We start from the raw sequence: 26,605 nt of genomic DNA, 5'->3' as shown, positions 1-26,605 counted from the left end.
CAAAGCTGTAACTGCTTTCAGTGATGTCCAGACAGGCCCAAAGTGTAGTCTTCCTCAGAGAGCTCAACCTAGGAGGCAGGGAACGAAATCTGGTTCTGGCTGTGGGAATGAGGGACATAAGGTACTGAGGCTGAGGGGCTGAGTTCCCTTGAAACAGCCAGGTACTGGTGTCCAGCACTCTCTTGTGCCAGAGTTCAGCCCAGGGCTCTCCTGGAAGAGACAGAAGAAGGCAAAGGGGTTCTGGGGCTTGTGGGGTATGGGGCCATCAGGAAAATACGTAGCTACTGCTACCTCAAGGCCTAAGTAGGGTTGTGTCTTTAATTTGGTGTGTGTATACTCCTCTTTATTAGTGGATAAATATTAGAAAATCATCTCTCAGAAGGCGTGGTCAGGGGCAGGCTGGGCTTACCCAGCCGACTGGGGGCAGGCCCTTCAGGGGGTCCTGGTGTGGTCTGCAAGGTGAGGCTGTCCCGCCAAGGCTCATACACCAGGGTGTAGCTTTCTGCCCTCTTGATAGTGAACTTGTAGGTACGGTTGGGCAACAGGTTGTGGACATCAAAGGTGCAGGCAGCCACAGGGACTATGCCACATTGTGTACACTCCTGTTGTGTCCTCGGCTCCAACAGCTTGAAGCGCAGTTCATACTGCTCTGGTGCTGCCGGCTGGATGGTTACAAACCAGCGCAGGCTGACCCAGTCCTGATGGGCCACTGACTCCTTCCGGTCAAACATAACTGGCATCTTTGTGCTCAGCATAAGCCGGATGTGTGGGATTTTGGTGGCTCCAATGTCAGATACCAGGCGGTGCTTGACATGCAGGTGTCCTGGTACCATCATGGCCAGGAAGTTGTCCATGACAACTGACAGGTCTGCTAACTGCTGTTCCACAAGCCCCCAGCCTGCCAGGAAGGGCCGTGGGTCAGGGGCCTCAAGTAGGGCATCCAGTGCTGCCCGGCCATGGTCTAGCTGCTCCAGCAGGTCCCCAAGCAGCAGGAGCTGGATCTTGGTCTGTGCTGTGCCCACCTTCTTCATGCGCTGAAACTTCCAGGGATCGATGAGCTGGAACATGGTGTTAGGCAGCACCAGTGGGTTCTGGTCACCCAGGGCCAGGTGCTTAGGGAGAATCTCAATGTAGTAGGAGCACTTCTTGAGCAGCTGCATGCGGGCATGGTGGCGCTTGAGCAATTGGGGGCTAAGGTCTGTGGTCAGGAACTCACGCAGCACATTGCGGCGCTCCATGTACGTCCTCCAAGCCTCTGGCTCCAGCAGCTGCTGGTCCTCTGCCTCTTCCACCTCTTCTGAGTCCAGGAAGGAATGTGGACTGTCCAGCTTCATTTTGTCCAGGGCCAGGCCTGTCACCTGGAAGTTCATTGTCTGGGAGCTGAGGGTAAGAACTAGGCATCAGCTGTGATGATCAGATTGGCTCTGCCTCCAACCTACCCCTCTGCCCCCTCATCAGCCTCTGCCCCATAATGGCCTTTGCTCTCTCTTGAGACACAGCTTTCTGATCAGAGACCCCTGGGGGGACAGAATATAGTAAGGTGGGTACTGGGCAAAAGCAGATGATAAACGGGAAACTTCTATCAAGGGGCCAATAGTATTTTGTGGTGATGAGCTAACAGGGCTTATCAGAGAGAGTGGGCTATAGGGACCAGAGTAGCCTGGGGAGAAGCTCTGGGATGTTGATTAGTTTTGAGACAGATCATAAGCCTCAGGTTCCTCACCTAACATGGGTCTGTGCCCATGGGCCTGTGAAGAAACTTAGGATGATCCTTGGGGCACTGATGAATAATTCCCCATGTTTCCCAGTACTCTCCATGTTTCCTAGTACACTGCAGAGGTGCAATGCTCAGGGACAAGGCTAACCAAAGACAAGACTCTATATCATCCTCACATAAAGGGGGGCCTTATGTGGCTAAGAACAGAGTAGATCCCATCCCACCATCTCATTGATGAGGAGTCTAAAGCTAAAGCTTGTTAGGTTGGTCTTCCTCCATGGTCACTTTTGATTTTGATATAACATCTCAGTCTGTTGCCCAGGCTGTCCTCCAACTCCTGTGCTCAAGCAGTCTTGAGATTCCAGAGGTATATATATGCTCCTGTATCCAGTTTATCACAAAGTTGGAACTGTTGACTCCAGAGTCATCCCTCCTCTCCTTGTCCCCATACCTTTCCCCAAATCTGGTTGTCTGTGGAGAGGCTGGTGTGCCACAAAGCCTGGCAGCCAGAGCTCCCTGGAGAAGGGATCAACATCCTGTTAGCTGTCCCTGGCACTGGGCCAGTGGCTTCACTTGGAAATTTCAGTTTGTGGAAACTGGGCTTGGATGAGTGAGAAACAGAGCTAAGAGACTAATGGCTACCTCAAAGCCACACAGGTGGATAGTAAGATTGATCATGTCCCAAAGACCAATTCAAAGTGATTTGTGTGAATCAGTGGGGGCTAGAACAGGCATCTGAGACAGCAGAGAATGATTCCTGGCTGAGTGCTAGCTGAGATCAGGGTCCTAAGACCTTGAGCCAATACAGTTCATTGCAGCTAGAAAGCTCAACGGAAGTCTCCATAACTACTTTCCCATCTAAATTATTCTATCACCCCGCCCCCTCCGTGGAGACTACCCACCCTGGGCTTCTGGGCACACCTCCCAAACTCTTCTACCTACCACTCCTCTTCCAGATCACCTCCGTGAGTCCCAGCACCCCTCTTCAAGTGCCTGGCAGCCCGCTTCCTGTGCGGAGCCCAGCCAGAGCAGCAGGATGCACTGCCAGATCCGCGCGCTCCCCCCTGCCTCAGGCCTACTTGTCGCCATGGGAACCACTGGCCCTTGTGACGCTGTGCACATCCGGCCCAGGTGAAAGGAGCTCTTGATTTGAAGGCTAAGTTTTGATATACAGCAGTAGCGATTTATGTCCAGGGCCTCACGGACTCGAAACAAGCTCAACCTCAGCCCGCGTCATGGGCTAGTGGAATTGTTCCTCGGCTTCGTGCCACGCAGCAGTTTAGGAGCCTGCGGTGGCTTGCAACGGGGTTTCCTGCAATGCAGGAAACTGGTGTCTTTGAGTGGGACAGAGCTGGCTGCTGGGATTCAAGAAGCCCGCAGATGCCAGTGGAATGCAGGAAAGAGCCACCTGCTTGACATTCCAAACCAAGCAGCAGCCTGTGGGTCTCAAGGAAGATGAGAAAGGAAGTGATACAGCAGCAGATGTCTAGGATCACCCCAACAAGCAGTCAGCAAGGTGAAGGGGTCTGGCTTTTCCAGGCCTCCAGAAGCTCAGGCCCTGTCTCCTCTAGTCTGGATAGACAGGGTCTCCATAGCTCTAGGGATCCTCAAAGGAATCCCCAAGTTGTGAGTCATTCTCATACTCCAAACTGGGCTTTGGAGCCCTAGATTTGCTATCCAGATCCTTCCTCTTTAAGAGCTAGCTTGGGGTTACTCCTAGCAAGGGTCTCAGCCACCTAGAAGCTGCTGACTCTTTCCCACTCGGTCAGCCCTTCCAGATTGGGCTTGTCTGGACTGAGTTCCTTGGTTGTAACTCAAGTTTGCTACCAACTTGAGTTACAGCCAGAGCTCCCAGCCCTCCTGATGGCATCTGACAGTGCTGGGGAATAGTTTTTCTATCTGTCAACTTATATTAGCTACAGGCCTCTCAGGAGGAGAGGGGGAGGAGAAGGGAGGAGGAGGGAGGGAGGGAGGAAGAGGAGGAGGAAGAAGAGGAGGAGGAGGGAGAAGTGATGGGTGCTGGCTCTGTGCTCATCTAGGCTAGTCATGGTGGCCAGTTTGTTGGAATCTCAGGGACAAGAACTAGATAATTTGGAGAAAAGGAGGCCATCTGAAGGTCCAGGAGGGAGACTGGCCCTTGGGGAGTAGAAGAGAATAAAAAGCAGCAGGAAGAATACCAGCGCTCAGCTCTTCCGCAGGAAGGAGGTGGGTGAGGCTCTTAGGCTTGTGCTGGGCCTGTGAAAGCTCCTCTGCTTCACTCCATCCCTCTGTCTTTTTTTTTTTCCAGTCCTAATTTTTTAATTTTTAATTTTTTAGATTGATTTTTTTTTTTTTTTGTATATTTGAGCATTTTACCTGTATGCCTGATTCCCACAAAAAGCTGGTACCTACAGAGGTAGGAAGAGGGCATAGGATCCCCTGGAACTGGAGTTAGGGATGGTTTTTATATTTCTTTCTTTCTTCCTTCCTTTCTTTTTTTAAAAAAAGATTTATTTATTTTGTGTGAGTACACTGTTGCTCTCTTCAGACACACAGGAAGAGGGCATCAGATTTCATTACAGATGGTTGTGAGCCACCATGTTGTGAGCCACCATGTTGCTGCTGGGAATTTAATTCATGACCTCTGGAAGATCAGTCAGTGCTCTGAACCGCTGAGCCATCTCTCCAACCTTATTTCTTTCTCTTTAATTCTTTATTTTATGTTCATTGGTGTTTTTCTTGCATGTATATCTGTGTGAGGGTGTCAGAAGCCTGGAACTAAAATTACAGACAGGCTTGAGTCCCTATGTGGGTGCTGGGAATTAAACTTGGGTCTTCTGGAAGAGCAGCCTGTGCTCTTAACTGTTAAGCCAACTCTCTAGCCCACGGGTGTTTTTTTAAACCACCCTGTTGATGGTGGCAACTGAGCCCAGGGGGTCTGCGATAGCAGCAAGTGCTCATAAACTCTGAGCCATCTCTCCAGCCCCTCTATTTTTTAACTAAAAATTTCATTTTGAGTTGTGCAGATTCATATGCAGGCTTTGTTATGTTTTGTTTTGTTTGTTACAGGGTGTCACTATTTAGCCCTCACTAGCCTGAAGCTCTGTAGACCAGGCTGGTCTCAAATTCAGAGATCTATCTGCCTTGGTCTCCCAAATACTGGGATTAAGGGCATTACCACCATGTTTGGCTTACAGAAGTGGTAAGGAATGATGGTCCTACAATCCAGCGTATCCTTCATCCATTTTCCCAGATGTAAATTTTTGAAACATTGAAGTACAAGATCATACTAAGGTAGGGACAGTCTGTGGTAACAGACATACCTTCTAGAACCTATCTCCCAGTCATCCCTTAGTGACTTTTTATTGTTGTGATAAAATACCATGACCAATGGGACTTTTAGAAGAGTCTATTGGGACTTACAGTTTCAGAGGGTGAGTTCATGATCATCATAGTGGGGAGCACGGCAGCAGGCCTGGTGCTGGAGCAGTAGCTGAGAGCTTATATTTTTATCTGCAAGTAGGAAGTAAAAAAAGCTAGCTGAGAGTAGTATGGGATTTTGAAACCTGAAAGCCTTCTCCTAAGTGACATACCTCCTCCAACAAGGTAAACCTAATTCTTTGCAAACAATCTAAACAACTAGGGGCCCATATTAAATATGTGGACTTATGGGGGGCATTCTCTTCTGAACCACCACATTCCACTCCCTGGTCACCATAGGTTGTGGCCATATCATAATGTAAAATGCATTCAGTCCAGCTTCAGAAGTCCTCAGAGTCCTTTAATAGTCTCGGCAAGTCAGTCTTGAGGCTGGAGAGATGGCTCAGTGGTTAAGAGCACTGACTGCTCCTCCAAAAGTCCTGAGTTCAATTTCTAGCGACCACATGACATGGTGGCTTCCAACCTTCTGTAATGGGATCCGATGCCCTCCTCTGGTATGTCTGAAGACAGCTACAGTGTACTCATATACATAAAATAAATAAATCTTTAAAAAGAAAGTCAGTCTCAAGAGACTTAAGGTGGTCTTTTCATTGTAACCCCCTGTAAAATCAAAACCAAAAGGCAATTACGTACTTGCAACATACAGTGATGCAGAATGTACATTTCTGTCTGTTATGGTCCCTGAAAAGTGGGTGGAATTCTTTTTTTGAGACCTGAATCCCACAGATTCTCTTCCTGCTCTGATCTTGTCGAGGGATTGAACTCTTTCCTTATCTGTAGGAGGAAGTCAACTCCTCTACTTCGAGGCTTCTTTGATGGCAATTCTGTGTCCTATCTCTCAGCCTTTCCTCCAGATGATAAAAGGTCTGGGGACCAGGACTGGAGACCTATGTCACTGACCAGAGTCCTCTGCTCTTGACTATCAGCCTCTCTTTGGGCTCCAGCTGCACATAGAATGTGGTGGATCCCTGAGATGCGAACCTGGTGCTTTAGGAGCAAGGGATCCTACACTCAGTGCCCTGGATCTGACCTCACCATGGTCGATACAGAGGCAATCTCACTGTGGCTTCATGGCCTAAAGATAGGAAGCTTAATTTCTTTTTTTTAAAAAATTATTAATTAGTTAATTAACATCCCAAATGCTGCTCCCACTCTGGTCCCTCCTTCACCAAGTTCCTCCCCCCATCCCCCTTCTCCTCCTCCTTTGAGAAGGTGGGACCCTCCCAGGTATCCCTCAATCCTAGCATATCGAGTCTCTGCAATATTAGGTGCATCCACTCCCACTGAGGCCAGACAGGGCAGCCATGAAGACTAAACTGCCTGTCTGCTACATATATGCCAGGGGTCCTTGTTCCAGCCCATGTACGTTCTTTGGTTAGTGACTCAGATTCTGAGAACTTCCAGGGGTCCAGGTTTGTTGATCTGTCTTCCTTCAGGGCTCCTATCTACTTCGGGGTCTTCAATCCTTCCCCCTGTCTAATGTTTGGCTGTAGATATATGAGGAAGCTTAATTTCTTACCAGGAAAGTACATTGTTAACATTGAGGACTTGGGTATAAAGATCTCCATTTATACCTGGCAAGGGAGGTAGAGACAAATTCTCCATGAGGCTGGTAGGCGTGAGATTCGGGGTTCCTTCTGCTATTCTGTATTTATAATTACCTTTTCTGCACACCCACTTCCAACAGGCTGTATCTCTATGACATGTTCCTTGTACCTTAAGGCTCCTGTCCCTTCCTGGCTGCTCAAGCCAGGGTCTGGGATTCAGCTACTTGGGATGCTGGGAGGACACAGCCAGTGAGTTCCTAGGTATCTTTGGTACTAGAACTTACAAATGCCCCAGATACTTCAGAGAAGCATCTGTAGATGGAGAAGAAACAGGAATCACACCTGCTCCATGTTTGAAGTATAAACAGTACATGAAGGGTCTGTGACAAATACATATGGAAGCTTAGTAGTATCCACTCAAGGCGCTGTGTTTGGGAAATGGGCAGAAAGCCTGCAAGTGAGGTCCCACCTCAGATTAAAACATTCTCAAGAACTGAGCTGGCTTGAACCTGGTCCCCCTTACCTGACAGTGAAAAATTGGGTGTCAGGCAGCTGCTTCATTGTACAGAATGAGAATCCAGGACTGGGTAAGAGGCTATCTGAAGCTCACCAACTGCTCTTCCCTTGCATCTTGACCCCCATCCCCAGTCATATACCCAAGCTGAGGTCTTAGATGTCTGAGTCTCCTCCTCCCTGCAGTGGTATTAAGCATCTCCTGGCTCAGAAATCGTACCCCGTGATTACCTATGTACCTGGCCCTTCACTGATCCCATGGAGATTACTACCAGCATCTCATCTTACAACATGCGAATCAGGATAGCAAGAGCTTATGTATGCTGAGCGTTAGCTCCAGAGGCCACCGCTGAGTTGGACAGGCTGCACATGGCCCTGAAGCGGGTGGGAAGTGGTGCTGTGTTATGTTAAAGAGCCAACATTTAAAAAGCCAGTATTTCACAGAAATATGGCCTCTGGTGATAAACTGCTTACTTTGTCAACCCCTCTCCCAGGGCAGCTGCTGGTTGCACATGCCCAGCTAGCAGGGCAAAGCAGATCCCTGCAACCTGTGTCTGTTAGTGTGGAAAAAAGGGGCAGCTTGTTCCAGAAGGCCCTCCCTCCTACACCGCCCTTCCCTCAGACTCCGCCCAACTTTGTCTCATCCTAGTAGCCTACTGGGATACAGATCTCAAGCCCAGCGGCTTTTAACCCCAGCAGAGATCCAGCTCACCAGACTGCACAGCTGTAAAAGAGTATGTAGAATAGGAGGAGCTGCCTGAGTGGTACTGGGACGGAGGTCACTGTCCGCCCCACTCACTGATACACCTTCTGGGAAACTGACACGTGTTGTGTGCCTGATTAAGGAGCATTCTGTAGTGACCTCCTGGGTTAGGGTTAGGGTCGGTGTCACCTGTCGCTTCCCATCCCGTGCCAAGTAGGGACGTGGGCAGGAAGCCCGGGGTAAGCCTGGCTGTCCCACCAGCCTTTCCGGTTTCTCTCTTGCACCCCGGGATCCTGGTGTATGGCTATAATGCTCAGCCTCCTCAGCGGCAGCACGGAGGTCCCAGAGTACTGACCCGAAGTCGGCTCCATGCGCCTTCGTCGGCAACCAGGTCCCCTAGGCATGGAGCCCTTCCTCCGGAAGCGGCTCACTTTCTTGTCCTTTTTCTGGGATAAGATATGGCCAGCGGGTGAATCGGAGGAAGACATCCCCAGGATCCAGGGACACGACGACAACCCAGTGCTGGAGCAACCCGCTGCTGTTGAACCTTGTAGCTTCCCAGCCCCACGCGCCCGACTCTTCCGCGCGCTCTACGACTTCACTGCTCGATGTGCAGAGGAACTGAGCGTAAGCCGCGGGGACAAACTCTACGCCCTCAAGGAGGAGGGGGACTACATCTTTGCCCAAAGGCTCTCTGGGCCGCCCAGCACTGGACTAGTTCCAGTCACCTACCTTGCCAAGGCTACCCCGGAGTCGCCTTCAGACCAACCGTAAGTATTTGGGCTTGGGAGGTAGGGCTGCTAAAGGGTTGCCAAGCCCAATGAGTAAGTCGGGGTTTTGAGAGTAGGAAATACCTGCTTATAGTCAGTGAGGGCTTATTGAGTGCGGGCTGAGCAGACAGGTGTGCCAGGGCAGTACAATAGGAAGAACTGCACTGCTGAGGGAGGACCCAGGAGAGAGCAAGTCCAGGGAACCAGTACTACCCATAGTCACTGCAGGACCTGCCTCCATACAGAGATTGCTACAGTATACAGTGAGTGGTTACCTTGCTTCCAGTCCAGGAGCTGAGGTCTGAGATGCCCTTGCCAGGCGAAACAGCCTTGCATTGTCTGGGAAGCTCGAGGGGGTGGGGGTACACACCTGAGCCTCCAGGTGGCTCTGGGTCTCCAGTAATTGTTAGATGCTACAAGCCAGGCCAGAGTCAAGTATTCACATGCCCCTCTTTATCTATTTATATTCACCCAAACACCTCAAATGGGTCTAAGTGTAAGGAAGATATAGCTCTGACTTACTTTGCTGAGTGTGTATGGGGAAGAGCTTACTTTTTGCCCTCAAGGCTGGGCAGTCACTGGCAGTGAGTGATATCCCAGGAGGGTCATGTAGCAGGGTTCATGCTGGGCAAAAATAAGCTGAAAGCTGAAAGGCTTATCTACAAAACTGTCCCTGGCCTTACACACACTGGTCATGGTCTGAGTCCTCAGGTCCTATCTAGCATTGCTCAAATTCATCTCTAGCCTTCTGAAGACCCCTCAGCAGTTACAACCTCCCAGGAGGTTTTGTGTGGCCAGTAAAGTACACAGGAAAGGGATCCAGACACAAGCCCCGTGCCTGTTTGCTGACCCCCGGCAGTGAGTAGATTATAGCCGAGTAGCTGTTTCAATGGAGGGGTCTCTCAGTCACCTAAGGTATGGGAGACAGAACTTAAGAACAGTCCTGTTCATGGAACAGGCAGTATGGAAGGCAGAGCTGGACTCCTGGAAGTAGGGTTGCTAATGGAGAGCTAATGACTGCCTGACCTGGAGATCAAAGAGCTGACCACACTTATGGCATCATTAGTCCCAGACACCTGGCCCCATCATCTAGGGAGAGACCCCTGAGGCATATCCTCTACAGTTCAGGCTGTTACAGAAGCCCAGCTGTATCCCATAGTGACTTGTACCCTATCATGGCTTTAAGAAAAGTCTGGGGCTATGTTGGAGAAACTCCCACTTCTGGTCCCTCCCACCCCCCCAACCTCTACAATCTGGCTCTGCTGAGAAAGGACCTTACCCCTAGGGAGTCTTCAGCTGTCAAATCTTCTCAATTCCCTGCCCACCAAATGTGTGGGACCCAGCTTAAAAAAAAAAAAAGAAAGAAAAAAGAGGGCCTCTAGCTCTCAGTATAGAGACAGGAAGCCTCAAGAGGCTAGACCTACAGCTTCTGAAGTGAGTTTGTGGCCTCCCTAAGCCTGCTGCCTAGCCCAGGCTCCATCTGTATCCTTGTCATTCCCTCATATCCATTCAGCCAGCCAGTGTTAACTCCTGTTTCTCAGGCCTTGGCTTCTGTCCCCTTACTTGCTCATATCTTTCTGTCTCAGCTGTGTTCATCCCTCCAACCCTAGCCCAGGCCCACACTCTGGCCATGCCAGTTGCTCTGCTGTGCATCTCTGGGAGAGGGGCTGGCCTGTCTGTTATTTTATGGGTTAACCTGAATCACATTGTGTATCTCCCACTACCTTGCCTCCATCCGAAGGGACTGAGGGACTAAGCTCACAGGTCTTTTTGTACATTGTTGTGATTCCCAACCCACTGGTTCCTGAAACCTCTCAGAAGTGGAAAAGCTTGGATGGGAAGTTGAGCCAGCTGTGAAACCTTGTCTGGGTGTTGGAGAGTAGAGATGCATACAGTAGGGTGGGTCTGGGACTGACTTTATCTTTCTGAGGTTGCTTCTGCCTCCTAAGAATGAATGGCATGGCTAGTCATGGTGGTATATACTTTTAATCCCAGCACTTGGAGGCTGAAGCAGGTGGATCTCTAAGTTTGAGGCCAGCCTTGTCTACATAGTGGCCAGCCAAGACTATATACTGAGATGCTATCTTAAAAAAAAAAAAAAAGGAAGAAAGAAAGAAAGAAAGAAAGGAAAGGAAGGAAGAAAGAAAGAGAAGTAAATGGAGCCATACCCGAGGTACCCGATGTGACTTAGTACTTCAGAGGGCACAAGGTACTTAGAACACTGCTCCCCCCCCAAAACACACACAACAACTTCTACTATCTGCTTCTGCTAACATTCTGCCCACCCTGGCTTAGTCTCCCTTTTCTGGGGCCCCTAGCTCCCAAGTAGCCAACCTTCAGATGAGCCATGCTCACCCAGGCGACACCTAGGGTCTCTGGCCATACTAGAGTTCTATGGGTACTTCTAGGGCAGCTTGTTGGACCTCCACAGTGATTTGGCAGTTTTAAGTTTGAGGTTTTAGTCTTTGGTGAGGCCTGATAGTTATGCTAGAGTAATAGAACCAGGGTCCAGGTAAGTGGACAGTCATACATGTGTGAAGGAGCTTCCAGTCACCTGATGGTGGTGGCCTGGGACCCCAGCTTCAGGCACTGGGCACATTTCCTCCCTGAGAGACAACTGGACAGTTGAGGCCTCATACCTTGCCAGGGTCATATGGCTGGGCCTGAAAGATGACTATTGTGTCCTGGATTTGCAGGTGGTACTTCAGTGGGATCAGCAGAACTCAGGCCCAGCAGTTGCTCTTGTCTCCTGCCAACGCACCAGGGGCCTTCCTCATCCGGCCCAGCGAAAGCAGCATCGGGGGATATTCTCTGTCAGGTACTTGAACAACCCTTCAAGATGTTATTTACTGGGGGAGGTGGTCATCTTGCTCAGCTGTCCCAGGCTAGACCTCCTTGACCTTGGGACAGTTGATTCCCACACTAGCAGCCTTCATATAGACATGCTAGTTATCTGGCGCACGCCTTTAATCCCAGCACTTGGCAGGCGGATTTCTAAGTTCGAGGCCAGCCTGGTCTACAGAGTGAGCTCCAGGACAGCCAGGGCTACACAGAGACACCCTGTCTTGGAAAGAAACAAAAACAAAAACAAAAGACATGCTAGTTATCAAGCATCCTCCCCTCCTCCCTTCCCTCCCTCTCTTCTTCTCTCTTTCTATCCCTCCTTCCCTTCCCTCTTCTTTCCTTCATTCTTCCCTCCTCTCCCTCCCTCCTTCCTTCCCTCCTTTCCAGCTCTCCTCCCTTCCTTCTCTCCCTCCCTCCATTCTTCCCTCCTTTCTTCCCTTCCCTCCTTTCTTCCTTCCTTCCTCTTTCTTCCTTTCCCCACTTCCTCCATTTGCTACCTAGTAAAGTTAGCATTCCATTCAACACTAACCTATGTAACATTCTTTGTCCCCAGGGCCCCCTGATTGTCCTGGGGCCTGTAGCTCGACCATGCTCCCTCTTGCATAGACTATTGTCCACCTTAGTGACCCTATGGTCAATCTGAGCAAAGCCACTTGGGATGCTGGGGTGTGGGTGTCTGAGGCAGGTGTAGCCAAGGCACTGGTTTCCATCTCTGTCTCCAGTCAGGGCCCAGGCCAAAGTCTGCCACTACCGCATCTGCATGGCACCCAGTGGCAGCCTCTACCTGCAGGAGGGCCGACTCTTCCCCAGCCTGGATGCATTGCTGGCTTACTACAAGACCAACTGGAAGCTGATCCAGAACCCTCTGTTGCAGCCCTGCATACCCCAGGTGGATCTGAGACTTTCCCCATACCTGGGGACCACTGGGAACCCTGTCTCAGAGTCTCCTGGAAAGCCTCTGGCCTAGACCTGACCGGGAATAGCCCCTGTCCAATGATTTCTTTATTCTGATGAAGTTGGCCCCTTTCAGCAGTTTTATCTATGCTGAGGCTGTTGGAAAATTGGGGATCTCCAAGGGATATGGTGTACACCCAATTCTGCAAGGCATCTGGAGGAATCAAGGCCAGAGTGGGGAAGGCACCCACAGCTGCTCCAAGCCCTGAGGGCAGAAGCTGAGAGTAGAGATACTATTTCCCCCAGTATCTGGTATTACTGGGTCCAGGGCAGCAATCTGGTTTCTCTGGTTCTGTAATGACAGCCTAGCCAGGGATATAATGAATGTTTGCAAACGGATGTCCGGCTCTGGTAAAGGGGCTGCTTAAGTTCCCAAAGCAATTAGCTTCCTAGCTCTGAGCTTGGCCTCCTGGAGGTCTGAACTGGTCTCCCCTTTGTCCTAGCCTGGGCCTGGAGTAGGGTTGCACTGGGGAGGGAGAGGCTGAGGCCTGATGCTGGGTCTTTTCCTGAGACTCACAGGGAGGCTAGGTTCAAATAGTAGCTCTGTCTTCCTGTCCACTCTGTTAGGGGAGTCTAAGGTAGCACACTGAATGTCCCTTCCCACAGATGCCCTTGGCTCAGGATGAGTGGGAACGGCCGCGTTCAGAATTTGTCCTTCGGAGAAAACTGGGTGAAGGCTTCTTCGGGGAGGTGTGGGAAGGCCTGTGGCTGGGCTCTATACCGGTGGCTGTGAAGGTTATCAAATCAGGTGAGGCCCTGTAGCATTGCCCTCTAACCCCGGAGCCTGGGGCCGTGGTGGCCAAGCACATTCCTGGAGCAACATCTTCTTCACAGCTGACATGAAGCTGGCAGACCTCACCAAGGAGATTGAGGCACTGAAGAGCTTGAGGCATGAGCGGCTGATCCGGCTGCATGCTATATGCTCCCTGGGTGAACCCGTGTACATCGTTACTGAACTCATGGGCAAAGGCAACTTGCAGGTCTACCTGGGCAGTGAGTAACCTCTACTCGGGCAGTGAAGACTCTCCCTTCCCCCACCCTGTAGCAGCCACATCTGCCAACCCTAACAATAGCATTCATGCCCTGGGTCCACAAAGAAGAAACCTTAGGCCTTTGTAAGAGAGACACGTGGCCTAGGTTGCAGACACCTGGTCCTAATGAGGCCAAGGGTCTGGTCCAGGCCTAGATTTGGCTAAAGGCTGTGTGGTCAAATCCTGGTAGTTCTGAGGCTAGGATTGCGTACTGGTGGTAGAGGTTCCCTTTATGTCACTGACCTCTGATAATGTCACCTTGGACCCAGTCCAGGTTGGGTAGTATATCTCCTTTGGTGGTACGGCAGGTACCAAGAAGCAGGTTGTGTGAGGCCTTGTGGCCCTTTCCATGTTATTCATTGTCTACTGGGCCTTGGTAGGTGCTGCCCTCCCTCTCTCAGAGATGGGGGAACGGAGGCATAGAGGAAGCATGTGTGTGCAAGTGCACTTACCTTACCAGCCATTATCCTATGCCCTTATGAGGACTGCTACCCAGCCCCTGACCTCTGAGCTCCTCTCTCTCCAGGCCCTGAGGGAAAGACTCTGAGCCTGCCCCATCTACTGGGATTTGCCTGCCAGGTAGCTGAGGGCATGAGCTACCTGGAGGAGCGTCGTGTTGTCCACCGGGACTTGGCTGCCAGGAACGTGCTGGTGGGTGATGACCTCACCTGCAAGGTAGCTGATTTTGGCCTGGCCAGGCTGCTCAAGGTCAGTGGGGCTCTGGGCTCCTAACCCCTGCATAGGGGAAAACACTGCTCTGAATTCCCAACCATTACATCATCCCCAGGACGATGTCTACTCCCCAAGCAGTGGCTCCAAGATCCCCGTCAAGTGGACGGCACCTGAAGCTGCTAATTACCGTGTCTTTTCGCAAAAGTCTGATGTCTGGTCCTTTGGCATCCTGCTGTATGAGGTCTTCACTTATGGCCAGTGTCCCTATGAGGGTAAGCCATCCGAGAAGAGATCATGACTCATCAGGGAGAGTTTAGCCTGAGGGAGGTAGCCTGGGATCCAATCTGAGGGAGGAGATGTACTGTGCCCTGGGAGTCACTGACTCCCAGAGGTACCAGCATAGGGGCTGGAGTACCAGCACAGACTGGTCATGCAGAGGCTGGGGTTGGGGATAGCCTCTTTGGTGGCACCTAGACAGTATCAAGGCAGCTGCTGTCTGGTCCTCTTGCTGGCCCTTTATCAGGAATGACCAACCATGAGACGCTACAGCAGATTAGTCGTGGATACCGGCTGCCACGCCCAGCTGTCTGCCCATCGGAGGTCTACGTGCTTATGGTAGAGTGCTGGAAGGGCAGCCCTGAGGAGCGTCCCACTTTTGCCACACTGAGGGAGAAGCTGAATGTCATAAACAGACGCCTCCATCTGGGCCTCACATGACCAGGTCTCCAGACCCTCGGGTAGCAGCTGGGACTGCCATTTCCTGAAGGGTGTCTCTCAAGAAAACATTTGTCACCAATGCCTATGGGAGATACCACACAACTGAGAATGACAGCAGCCTCTGGGTTCCAACACTGTGGCTCCTTCACTGACACAGGCTGGTACTTACATGTGCACACCAGATGGACGCATGCAGACTGGTCCTGGTCATGAGCGCTCACTCGAATATGAAGGCTGATGTCCTCCTCCTAGCAGAGTCTCCAAAGTGTTGATAAAGTATAGAAGAGGAGCCACAAGGACATGCTGGACAGATGAGAGCCAGCAGTTTCCTCCTTGTCCTCACCTCAGCTCCCTCCTAGAATCAAGGATGAAAAAGCCCACTTTTCCCAGGTTTTGTTGTGGATTGGGTTAAGTAGCCAACACTAGGGCTGGCTATGAGCCATTACATGCTATGTACTTTTAGGGGACAGCAGCAGCACCTGTCCCTACCCAGTGCCCCACAGGTAAACCTTAGGAACACAAAGTCAGCTTCAATAAACATGTTCCAGTGGTTTCACATTCCGGTTCCCAGAATGAAATGCTGGAGGCTCTCGAACATGAGAGAGAGAGAAACAACACCCCAGAGCCAGAGCTGCATTATAGTGTGGACACCACCTCGGCATTAATGGTGGACACTGCTAGAGCTAAGTGAGCAGCACTTTCCCTTTCCCTGACCTGGGATTGAAGCCAGAAGGCTCTTCAGCTTCAGGAAGGGCAGACAACTGGCTGTTTGGTGGTCAGCACACCCAGGCCCTTTTTAGATGCAGAGGAATGGTGCTTTGAGAATGTCTCTTTGGGTGATGGGCAGTGGTTAGGGGGCAGAATTTTCTGGTTGGCAGGATTAGGCAGATATAGGTAGAATGTTGATAACCAGATCAACCTCTCTGGGGCAAAGTCGCCATGGACCACTTTTTGAGGGTAACACCTTGAGAAATTGGGCCCTGGATCACTCAACACTTCAGGGCACTTAGGGGCAGCATACTTAGGGAGCAGGGGATGGGGGCTTTGTTCAGGGACCCAACTCCATTTCATTCTCCTACCAATTGTACCCAGAAGGCTGTGGGGCAGAAAGACTGACAGTCCCTAGAGGAGATGGAATTTGGGGCCAGCTCTGTACTCACCAAGGCCAATTTGCTCATGATCACTGGCCACATTTGTACATTGGCTAAGAAGGATCTGGAAACTAAACCTCATGTGTAAAGTGACCCCTTTAAAGCAAAGATTTTGGGGGTTAGGCAGTTATGGGCTTTCGCAGGGGGAGGCAGATTTGGAACAGGATGGTCCTAGGAGCTATGGAGGCCATGCTGACAGAGTGTGCTGACATTGGTCTTTATAGGGAGAAGAGGTAGTGGAATTGGGCTGAGGCATGGCCCTGCCTGTGCCTTAGCCTACAGATCTGATTCAGGGAGGTTGAAGGGGAATAATCTGCCACTAGCAGTTAGCTGCTTATGGAGTCTCTGCTTTGCCAGCACACAGAGCAGAAGTGTTGTCCCAAGGGCTTGCATGGCATAAGATGATAGTAGTCTAATGTTAAGGGGCTACCATGAGTCAAACTATGAGGGCTCTAGGGATAGGATGACACAGCCTGGAGAGAAGGATGGTGCCGGGATTGTAGTCAAGCCATGGAAGCTGGTTTGACCGGATCCTGGCACATTCCTGGGTATCTAGTCAGCCAAAGATGAGCAGGTTTGACCCTCCTGGGAGAGGCCAGGGACTTTTGGGCTACTTGGTGCATCATCAATAGAGCTGCCCACGGGCCTCATTTAGGGGCATGTGGCTGTCCAGGACTTAGCTTGAGCTCAGAGGCTCGAGACTTGAGGACTGTGGAGCAAACCGGGAGGCAACTGTGGAGTTCTTGAGGCTGACCTCTACCATTAGCAATCTTTATCCCTCTCCTCTTCCTATATCAAACTACCCTTCCCTACACCTTACTGGGAACAAAGCTAGTTTGGGTAGGTATGAAGCTACTAAGTAATGAATGTTGCTGTTCTTAATCCCAATTGGAAGCAGGTGAGTAGTGTTTTGTCTCTTCCATGAAAGAAAACTCGAGGCCTGGCACAGTTCTCAGTGGTAGAACATTTGTTCAGCATGTGGACCAGGATTTGATCCTCAGCATGACATAGCACCACCACCACCATGTCACTCCCCTTCCTTAAAAAAAAAAAAAAATCAAATACATAGTTTAATATGGTGTTATTTCCCAGGTCACTCACCCTTACAGATTTTTCAGTTTCCTTTCCCACCCCTCTTTGTATCTGTCCCCCAGGGTGTGTAGGAGCACCCCTATAGTGGACACAACAGGATCAGCCAGAGTGAGAAGGGTAGTCAGGGCCACTCTGGAGACAGGGAGTTCTCAAGGTTCAATGGGAGCAGGAGGGACAGACTGGAGCAGACATAGGTAGGGCTACTAGGGATTGGGGTAGCATGGGAGGTGAATTAAAAGAAACCCTGGGGCCCACAGAGGGGAGGGAAACCTTAGGAAGAGGGTGGTGGGGCTGCAGAGGTGGCGTGGGACCTTCCTAGCCATTACTCACCTTTTGTGGCTGCCCCTTTTGTGTCCTTGACTGGACGATAGGACAATACTTGCTTCTTGATCTGAGGTCTGTGGACTATAGACACGACTCATAGATATCAGGAAACACTCTAGCACAGCCACAGCCCACAACCCACATGGATGTTCATGCCTTCATATCCCTTGGCTCCCCCTTGGCTCTCCAGCTGTCATGTTGTGGTCTAGCATGCTGTCCTGGGTGGCTTCTCTAGGATAGACAGGTATCTGAGTGTCCTCAGCTCAAGGAACACGAGTCATGGCAGGAGCTCAGGCTGGAGCATGTCTTTTTAGTTCACAGGTCTCACAAAACCCTCGCTCCCCACAAACCCTACTAGTTTCTTCTTTGTCTCCAATTCAGGCCCCATCCCGTCAGAGTCTAGAAGGTGGACAGCGGCTCAGGGAGGTGGCTGTCAGGAAAGCCAACTCTTTCACAACTCTCAGTATTTGTTAGCGTGTGTTCACGGGGGAGGCTCTCTCCTCTGGCAGGAGGGACCAGACAGAGTAAGGGAGTTTGTTTTTGTTTGCATATAGAAAAGGCATTGCTTTGCTCTCTGATCTGTTCTAGCAACCTGCTCACCATCCTTGCAATCTCCCTCCTCTGCTCCCCTCCTTGTCCTTTAGCTCCAAGACTCACACCTCAAGATGATACCTGTGTACTCACCATCTAATGTAACTGTGGCTAGGTCTTATCAAGGGGTTGTTTAGCTGGAAGGCTTTCACTGAGTGTGAGCATATAGTATGGTTTTATCCTGTGGACAAAAGGACATACAGGGGCTAAAAGGGCCTTCAGGGTGGGGCTAGAATAGTCCATCTCCAATCAGTGCTGGGTGTGGCTGCTCTCCTGCCCATCATGAGGAAGTAGGTGTGACTGGCTTTCTGGGAAAAGTCCCTCCTTCACCTACCAGCGCTAAGTGTCCACAGCTGGCTCTGCCACTAAGCCTGTCATGGTGTCTTGGGACAAAGCTCACCTGGGTCCTAAGTATGTGGGCCTCTGGGACTTCAAGGCACGAACAGATGAGGAGCTGAGCTTTCAGGCAGGAGACCTCCTCCATGTTACTAGGAAGGAGGAACTGTGGTGGTGGGCCACCCTGCTGGATGAGGAAGGCAAGGCCTTGGCTGAGGGCTACGTGCCCCACAACTACCTGGCTGAGAAGGAAACTGTGGAGTCTGAACCGTGAGTGGCCCTGGGGAGTTGGCACAGTGGGAAGGGTGAGGGTAGGTGGGCACTGGGCTGGACTGGGAGGCCAGAGCTTGATATCAATTGGTCATACTCTGATCTTTAACATCCTGGCACACAGGGTTGTTGATGGGCCTATGCCCCTGAGTGACACTCAGGGATGGGACCTCTACTTTGGACCCACCCATAACTACTTCCCAGCCATAAGCACTGTTTTGCTAGGCCCCAGATGGGTCCAGAAGGGCCCAGTGTGGATTTTTAAGATGCTGGTTGTGAGGGGTGAGATCTGTGTGGGAATTCAAGAACTGTTAGGGGTGTGAAGTTTGCTTACTTTCCAAACAGCCAAAACCAGATGTGCAACTTAGTTAACTAGGGAAAGAGAAGGCTGCTGGGGCACACCTATCTATATCACTGGCAGGGGTTTGTGCAAACAGTGGTAAGTGTTTACATGTTCTCTGAAGCACCCTAGTCCACTGTTCTTGGCCTCCCACATACTTGAGCCCTTGGAAGCTTTAAGGAACTACAGTAGTGACTGGTGTGGACATGTTCACAGCTACCTAAGGAACCAAGCTATGTAGGTTGCTCTGGGCTAAGACTAAGAAGGGTCCAGCAACAGGGGTTTCTTACTGTTTCACCCCCGAGACTCCCAATGCCTCATCTCAGAATGAGCACCTATTGTGCTCAGTGGAAGATTGTAAGCATACAAACAAGAAACAAGAGTAGTAGTAAATGGTACCTAAGACAGTTCCAGAGACAGGGTCTCATGACAGGAGTGAGGTAGGCATGGATGGTATGCATAAAAGAATGGGGAGAGCCAGGTAAAGGCAGGTGTATCACTAAATTCCATGGCAGCCTGGTTGAGAGAGAGAGACAGAGACAGAGACAAGAGACAGAGACAGAGACAGAGACCATGTGGCCAACATAGCAAGAGCAAAGGCCCTGAGGTCCTGCGAATCTAGCACAGGTGAACATGTCAGAGGAATAGCAAAGCAGAGGAGGCAAAGTGGTCAGAGTGGCACAGATTCTATAGCTTTGCAGGACCCAAAGAGGTGGGCTTCAAGGGCTTGATCTGGAGATGACCCATGGAATTCCAAGGACTTCCACCTGTAGTTCAGTTCAGGCACATTCATCCCTTGCATTGTTAGCCAGTATGTATAAATGCTTTCGAATGGGAGAGATTGTGCTTGTATGCCACTGAATCTGTGAATCTACATAAAGGTGTGCTTATCAGTATGTATGCAAGCTTGGGTAAGTATGCAAATGAATGAGGGCACGGGTGGGTACGCACACAAGTGTGCATTATGAGGACATGCATCAGTGCATTGTGAGTGCACACTTGTGTTTGGAAAATATGATCATCCATGCATTTGTTTTTCAGTGCATGTCTGTGTGCATACAAGTGCACGTGTGCAAATTGCTATTGGTTATGTGAACATGTATATGAAAATATTAGCCTAGAAGCAGTACTGGGGAGCTGCTGTTGAGACTTCTCCTACTTCTGGGCCAAGGCTTGTATCTACAACTTAGGGTCTACAATGTGTTAAGAGACATTCACAACATAGAATTGCAGGCCTTTATGGGGGGGGGGGGTTCTGATCCCTAGGTAGTCATCATCCAGAGCAGAATGGTAGGCAGTGTTTACTCATCCCACTTCTGAGTCTCTAGGACCTCTCCTGGTGTCCAAAAACAGCCATTTAGGACTTTCAGGATCCGTGATGGGCAGAAAGGCCTCTGCAGCATTAGGAGCAGCACAAGAAGGAGTATAGTTGGAGTTAGGAGTGTGAGACAGGAGCCAGGGGTTATCTAGGACTCCAGGTAGACTGGGCAAGAGTTAGGTAGTTGAAAGACAGGGTGGGTGTGGAGCTGGGATAAGGATCAGCTAGACTGAAACTGAGCCTCTTCCCTGCAGGTGGTTCTTTGGTTGCATCTCCCGCTCAGAGGCCATGCACAGGCTGCAGGCTGAGGACAACTCGAAGGGTGCCTTCCTGATCAGAGTCAGCCAGAAGCCAGGAGCAGACTATGTCCTCTCTGGTACTGCTTCCCAGACCTCCCCTTGTCTATGCTAGCTCTGAGGCCTTTCCTCTGATTGTGGAGTCTTGGATATCTTTCTCTTCTGCTGGAAGCCCTCAGTCTTTGAAGCAGAAAACCAGCTTCTCCTCTTCAGGTTGGGTAGAGGGTAGTTTTCCTTTGCTTTCTGGCATGGCCTATGTGTCATGGAAGCCAAGATTCTACACGAGTTCCACTGTGCTTGTGGACTAATAACCTAGAAGTTCCAGAAACAGAATAGCCATGCTTATGATGGGAATGCCAGGCAATGTTCTGGCTGGGAGCAGAGGCAGGGGCAGGCAAAGTATGGGATATATAGGACAGGATGCCTGCTTATGTCTCCTTCCGCCGGCCACCAACCCCAGTGCGGGATGATCAGGCCGTGCGACATTACAGGATCTGGAGGAACACTGCGGGCCGGCTGCACCTGAATGAGGTGGTATCCTTCTCCAGTCTGTCTGAACTTGTGGACTACCATAAGACCCAGAGCCTGTCCCATGGCCTACAGCTGTCCATGCCCTGCTGGAAGGTAGGCCACTGGCTCCTCTGTGACATAGTTGGCCAGGGTCAGACAGGTGGAGTACAATATGGGAAGGAGGGGGTAGGAGATCAGGACATGGCATTCTCCTTGGCTATTGCTCTTATTCACTGGCTCACCAGAGCTCAGATGCACTCCTAGGACCAAACCCTAGCCTTGGTGGATGAAGATGTTGGCAATTTTATGAGGATATCCAGATACTACTATGCTGGATCTGGCTCTAAATTTAAAAATAAATAGTGCTCCTCATGAGTGGGTTGGAGCAAGCCCTTCCCTTCCTGAAGGCAAGCCAGGAGACCCAGCCCCCATTCCTACCACCGCTATTGCCCTTTCTGTCTCTCCAGCACAAAACTGAGCCCTTGCCCCACTGGGATGACTGGGAGAGGCCACGGGAGGAGTTCACACTCTGTAAGAAGCTGGGGGCCGGCTACTTTGGGGAGGTCTTTGAAGCGCTCTGGAAAGGCCAGGTCCGTGTGGCTGTGAAGGTGATCTCTAGAGGTGAGCAGGTCCACAGGACTAACTCAACTTGGTCACATGCTACTTCCCCACTTGCAGTCTCCCCCACCGAGGGTATCTCAGCACACTTGCTGGGCACCCACAGCATCATGCCTCCACTGAGGGTATCTCAGCATACTTACTGGGCATCCACAGCATCATGTCGCCACTGAGGGTGTCATCTCAACACACTTGCTGGGCACCCACAGCATCATGCCCCCACTGAGGGTATCTCAGAGTACTTACTAGGCACCCACAGCATCATGGTGGTAGTAACTTCTTTTGATTGTACCTGTTTTGGTTTTTTTTTTTTTGTTTTTAAAACACTGAAAATGTTAGTTTCACCTAAAATCCCAACTTCACCCTCAGGTTTAAACCTGAAACCTCAAGAATCAGGTCAGCCAGGACTTTGAAAACATCCAGCTTGGAAATGTTGACTTTGGCAATTGTGACCAAGTGGGGCATAGGAGGGCAAGTGGACACATCAGTCTTGGAGCACTTGAGGCCTTGGTGGTGGAGGCTTTAGTGTTGTAGCTTGGAGGCCAGCCTTTGTCTTCCTAGGCTGACCATATTTCCTGACTTGCTTCAGGAGGTCTGGGCCTCCTGCTTGGAGCACAGGTTGAGGCCTGTATTTACTGAGGTTGATGTCTCTCAGACAATCTCCTGCACCAGCACACCTTCCAGGCTGAGATTCAGGCCATGAAGAAGCTGCGGCACAAGCACATCCTGTCGCTGTATGCTGTGGCAACTGCAGGGGACCCAGTCTACATCATCACGGAGCTCATGCCCAAGGGGAACCTGCTGCAGCTACTGCGGGGTAAGTGGAAAGCTCCATTCTCCTTTCTGAAGTGAAAGTGTCGGAGGCAGCAGGAAACACACACAAAGGAGCCAACAGATATACAGACTCTACCTGTTCCTGCCTGACCTACAGAAAACAACCAGGAGCTCCCAGATGAACTTGGTGTTTTGTTGTTTAAGAAGCTAAAATTTTAAAGTGGTGGTTGGTGGGGGGTTGGGGAGATGGCTTAACAGTTAAAGACACGTAATGTTCTTGCACAGGACCAGAGTTTAGTTCCCAACTCCTACATGGTGGCTCACAACCATCCATAACTTCAGTTCAAGGGTATCTGATGCCATCTTCTGGCCTCTGCAGGCACCAGGCTTGTATGTGGTACACAGATATACATGCAGGCAAAATATTCAGACACATTTTTATTAATAATTTTATTCATTTACATGTCATATGATATCCCCTACCCAGTTTACCCTCTACAACTCCCTCCATCCCATGTCCCATCCCCTGACATAAAATATTTCTAAAAACTAAAGATGGAAGCCAAGCATAGTGCATATGTATTTAATCCCAGCATTTGGGGGCACAGACAGGCTGCTCTCTGAGTTTGAGGCCAGCCTGGTCTACAGAGCAAGCTCCAGGACAGCCAGAGCTACACAGAGAAACCCTGTCTTGAACCCTTCTAATCTCCCTCCAAAAGCCCCCAAAACTAAAGATATAGAACAATCAAGGAAAGACATGCACATGTACACATGTACACATGTGCACATACCCTCAGTAATGAGTACATACATTACAGGCATTACACATACTACATCACCTCATACATACAAATCTTTTTTTAAAAAAAATGGCTAGGGAGATGGCTCAGTGGGTAAAGTGCTTGCTAAGCAGGTATGCGGACCTGAGTTTGAATCCCCAGAACTAATGTAAAGGCAAGCATAGGAGTAGACATCTGTTACCCCTAGGCTTCTATGTGAGATGGGAGGCAATGGGAGAATTCGTATTTTATTTGGCTCAGTAACAAACCACAAACCCATCCTTGAACATGGTTTCCTTTACCAGTGGGTAAAGACTAACACCCAATGTCCTCTGACTTCCACATACATACACATACACACCATACATATACAAAGAGGAAAAAAGTAAATGATTTTATTAAGTACCAAAAAACCTACCAATTGCTGATCATAAAATTTGAAAAAGTACAGAAAAGAACTCTCTCTCACAATTTCTATCCCCACAGTTAACTGAGGTCCCTTTACTATAGGCTTATGAAGCCTGCTAGTGACTTGCCTTAGCCTACCAACTTCTCTCTCTTCTCGAGACCTGCTGTCCAGTCACACTTATACACACTTATACCCAAACATACGTAAACACTGACACACACAAATACATTCACACATGGCACAGACACACCTGTGCATATGTAGTCACAACTCATCTCACCCAAAAGAGGATGGAGAAGACCATCTCCACCAGTTGAGGTGCCGTGTAAAGATGCTACCCAACTTCATATAAGAGGACGAGGGAACATGATAGCGTAGGGCAAATGATTAGGCCTGGGGGAGGGGTGTGTGTATGTATTAACATAGTACTAGCATTTGGAAGAGTAAAGTTATAAAGTCTACATGTTTCACATAAAGAGCTTGATCTCATAAGCAGTTTCTGCAGGAAGAAGTCTTCAGAGATGAAACTCATGCCCCTTGTAGGTGTAGGACTTGCTGGCTGTGCATTATCTAGAGTGTTCAGTAGCTACATACCAAGAATATCTTGTGGCAATGCTTTTGCCCTTAGATTGCTTTAGATTCCCAGAAAGTGTGTCAGACAAAGAGTATGTGTGTGCTCTTTGTCTCTAGGTACATAACTGCAGAAGGTCTAGGCCTTCCCACTTTGCAATTAAGCCAGGCCAGCTGCTCTTTGCTGTAACCTTTGTAGCCACAGCAAATGAGGACTGGTCTCTGGCTAGCTGACTCTTGCCTTTGATCACCCTACAGACTCTGATGAGAAAGTCCTGCCTATTTTGGAGCTGGTGGACTTTGCATCACAGGTTGCTGAGGGGATGTGCTACCTGGAATCTCAGAACTACATTCACCGTGACCTGGCTGCAAGGAATGTTCTTGTTACAGAGAACAATCTCTGCAAAGTGGGGGACTTTGGGCTGGCCAGGCTTGTCAAGGTAGGCCCCTTGGAGGTAAAAGACAGAAGCAGGATATGGGGCTTTATCTCCCAAGCCTTGAGCTGAACCTAGCCATAAACAAGATGCGTTCTTGATAGGGTGGTATCAATAGGCAAGCAAGATGGCTTTATCTATACAGGCACAGCCTTGTTCATGTCTAGCTTTGAGCACCTAGCCAGACATAGCCATGTACCTTGAGATTTTCCTGTCTTCATGCATTGCAACTCTGCTCTTGTCTTTCCCTGACCCAGAATCCCAGTGAATTGGCACTTTTACTGGGCCTAGTCATGATCCTGGCAGCACTGGTGGCAGCTACCTATGGTAGCAGTGGGGTGGTGTCAGTGGGTCAGACAGCAATAGGCAATGTGGTTGTTTCTGCCCACCAGAACCTTAGAGTCTATGCTTGTCAGTGCTACACAAGAAGGGTACAAGTGGCAGCTCCCTCCAGTGTCAGGTCCTACCATAAGACATCTTACCACAGGAGGATATCTACCTTTCCCATGAGCACAACATCCCCTACAAATGGACAGCACCTGAGGCACTTTCCCGAGGGCATTACTCCATCAAATCTGACATCTGGTCTTTTGGGGTTCTTCTTCATGAAATTTTCAGCAGGGGGCAGATGCCCTACCCAGGTATTGTCCCAAGAATGTCTCCAGGGGTGAACAAGCAGTGAGATGGAGTCAGGGCAGGTCTTGAATGGGTGACACAGATAAGAGGTGCTTCCCAGGGCCTCAAACAGACCCCACCTGTTTCATTCCTTGAGCATCCGGGAGCATGCTTCTGGGATCATTTCCTGGAGACACTGTCCACAGAGAAAGTAACATCCACAGACAGTGTGCTACATGTCCAGAGCATGGTGGTGGTCATTCTAGCAGGGGTCAGCATCTAGGGAGGAACCAAAGGCAGCTGGGTGTGGCTTCCAGGGATCAGAGGGTGGACATCAGTCTTCTAGCTCTCATTTCTCTTCTCCCATGGACCACAGGCATGTCCAATCATGAAACCTTCCTGAGGGTGGATGCCGGCTACCGCATGCCCTGCCCTCTGGAGTGCCCACCCAACATACACAAGCTGATGCTCAGCTGTTGGAGCAGAGATCCCAAGCAGAGACCTTGTTTCAAAGACCTGTGTGAGAAACTCACAGGTATCACCAGGTATGAGAACCTGGTCTGAGCTCCTTGGATGTGGCCAGGATCTACAGAAGAAGGCCTCGTGATTTCCCTGGACATCTGTTGAAGGCATGCACCATCCTTCAGTTTACTGAGATGAAGGGATAGGAGACATACCAAACATACCTCAAATACTGTATGTTGTCAAGGGAAGAGTAAAGAGGCAGCCATGTTCCTTTCCCATTTATCCTCCTCTAGGATGCAGTACACGTAATTCAGGAAGTCACTCTCTGGCTTCTTCCTCCCTTCTTCTGTGAAGACTTCATGTGACAGAGAAGCCAAGAAGAGTCTAGGCAACAGGCCTTGTGGAGTTCTTGCCATATCGCTTTTAGAGCTTGACTGTCCACAAACGCATACCCTACCCTTTAGCACCTTAATTCTGCAGGATCTTATGCCACATAAAACTCAGAACAACTTTGCATGATTTTCTCTTTATAACCTTGGCTTTGTTGGAGGAATCTCACCTAGGAAGCTCAAGACAGATACAAAAGGATATGAAATTTTCTGCCCTGCAGTTTCTGGTGCCCAATGGGGAGTGCTTGAGATGCCCAATCTCCTGGAGTCTGTAGAAGCAGAGGGAAGATGATGGAGCCAGGAGATTCCTTTGCCTTTTCTAAGACAGGGTTTCTCTGTATAGTCTTGGCTGTCCTGGAACTCATTCTGTAGACCAGGCTGGCCTTGAACTCACAGAGATCTGCCTGCCTCTGCTTCCCATTTGCTGGGATTAAGG

General features: G+C 50.0%; 3 protein-coding genes across 3 annotated transcripts; 2 read left to right on the top strand and 1 right to left on the bottom strand.

The window, feature by feature from the left end:
- Positions 1 to 321: 321 nt before the first annotated feature.
- On the bottom strand, positions 322 to 2,807 carry Fndc11 (fibronectin type III domain containing 11). Its single transcript, XM_031373795.1, has 2 exons — positions 2,660 to 2,807; positions 322 to 1,380 (listed from the first exon to the last, which is right to left on the bottom strand). Exon 2 carries the CDS (start codon positions 1,368 to 1,370, stop codon positions 369 to 371), a length of 1,002 nt encoding a protein of 333 aa, XP_031229655.1. The 5' UTR covers positions 1,371 to 1,380; positions 2,660 to 2,807; the 3' UTR covers positions 322 to 368.
- Positions 2,808 to 7,778: 4,971 nt separating this feature from the next.
- On the top strand, positions 7,779 to 15,446 carry Srms (src-related kinase lacking C-terminal regulatory tyrosine and N-terminal myristylation sites). The gene is made up of 8 exons (XM_031373794.1): positions 7,779 to 8,670; positions 11,367 to 11,488; positions 12,237 to 12,403; positions 13,075 to 13,216; positions 13,303 to 13,461; positions 14,026 to 14,207; positions 14,287 to 14,443; positions 14,695 to 15,446. Exons 1-8 carry the CDS (start codon positions 8,270 to 8,272, stop codon positions 14,886 to 14,888), a joined length of 1,524 nt encoding a protein of 507 aa, XP_031229654.1. The 5' UTR covers positions 7,779 to 8,269; the 3' UTR covers positions 14,889 to 15,446.
- Positions 15,447 to 18,382: 2,936 nt separating this feature from the next.
- On the top strand, positions 18,383 to 26,299 carry Ptk6 (protein tyrosine kinase 6). Its single transcript, XM_031373057.1, has 8 exons — positions 18,383 to 18,652; positions 20,565 to 20,686; positions 21,067 to 21,230; positions 21,584 to 21,737; positions 22,390 to 22,551; positions 24,525 to 24,706; positions 25,188 to 25,341; positions 25,692 to 26,299. Exons 1-8 carry the CDS (start codon positions 18,423 to 18,425, stop codon positions 25,877 to 25,879), a joined length of 1,356 nt encoding a protein of 451 aa, XP_031228917.1. The 5' UTR covers positions 18,383 to 18,422; the 3' UTR covers positions 25,880 to 26,299.
- Positions 26,300 to 26,605: the final 306 nt, after the last annotated feature.

The sequence above is a fragment of the Mastomys coucha genome, unplaced genomic scaffold (genome assembly GCF_008632895.1).
Source record: "Mastomys coucha isolate ucsf_1 unplaced genomic scaffold, UCSF_Mcou_1 pScaffold15, whole genome shotgun sequence".
Taxonomy (NCBI): domain Eukaryota; kingdom Metazoa; phylum Chordata; class Mammalia; order Rodentia; family Muridae; genus Mastomys; species Mastomys coucha.
Note: the sequence above shows the minus strand (reverse complement) of the source record. Positions and strands in the feature narration are given on the sequence as shown.

What these genes read in the sequence shown, in the direction of transcription:
- Fndc11 (XM_031373795.1), bottom strand. Translation starts at nt 1,370, where the DNA reads ATGAACTTCCAGGTGACAGGCCTGGCCCTGGACAAAATGAAGCTGGAC.
- Srms (XM_031373794.1), top strand. Translation starts at nt 8,270, where the DNA reads ATGCGCCTTCGTCGGCAACCAGGTCCCCTAGGCATGGAGCCCTTCCTC. An exon ending in GCCTGGCCAGGCTGCTCAAG is followed by an intron (nt 14,208 to 14,286) that starts GTCAGTGGGGCT and finishes CATCATCCCCAG; the next exon opens with GACGATGTCTACTCCCCAAG. An exon ending in TGGCCAGTGTCCCTATGAGG is followed by an intron (nt 14,444 to 14,694) that starts GTAAGCCATCCG and finishes GCCCTTTATCAG; the next exon opens with GAATGACCAACCATGAGACG.
- Ptk6 (XM_031373057.1), top strand. Translation starts at nt 18,423, where the DNA reads ATGGTGTCTTGGGACAAAGCTCACCTGGGTCCTAAGTATGTGGGCCTC. An exon ending in TGTCCATGCCCTGCTGGAAG is followed by an intron (nt 21,231 to 21,583) that starts GTAGGCCACTGG and finishes CTGTCTCTCCAG; the next exon opens with CACAAAACTGAGCCCTTGCC. An exon ending in TGTGAAGGTGATCTCTAGAG is followed by an intron (nt 21,738 to 22,389) that starts GTGAGCAGGTCC and finishes GATGTCTCTCAG; the next exon opens with ACAATCTCCTGCACCAGCAC.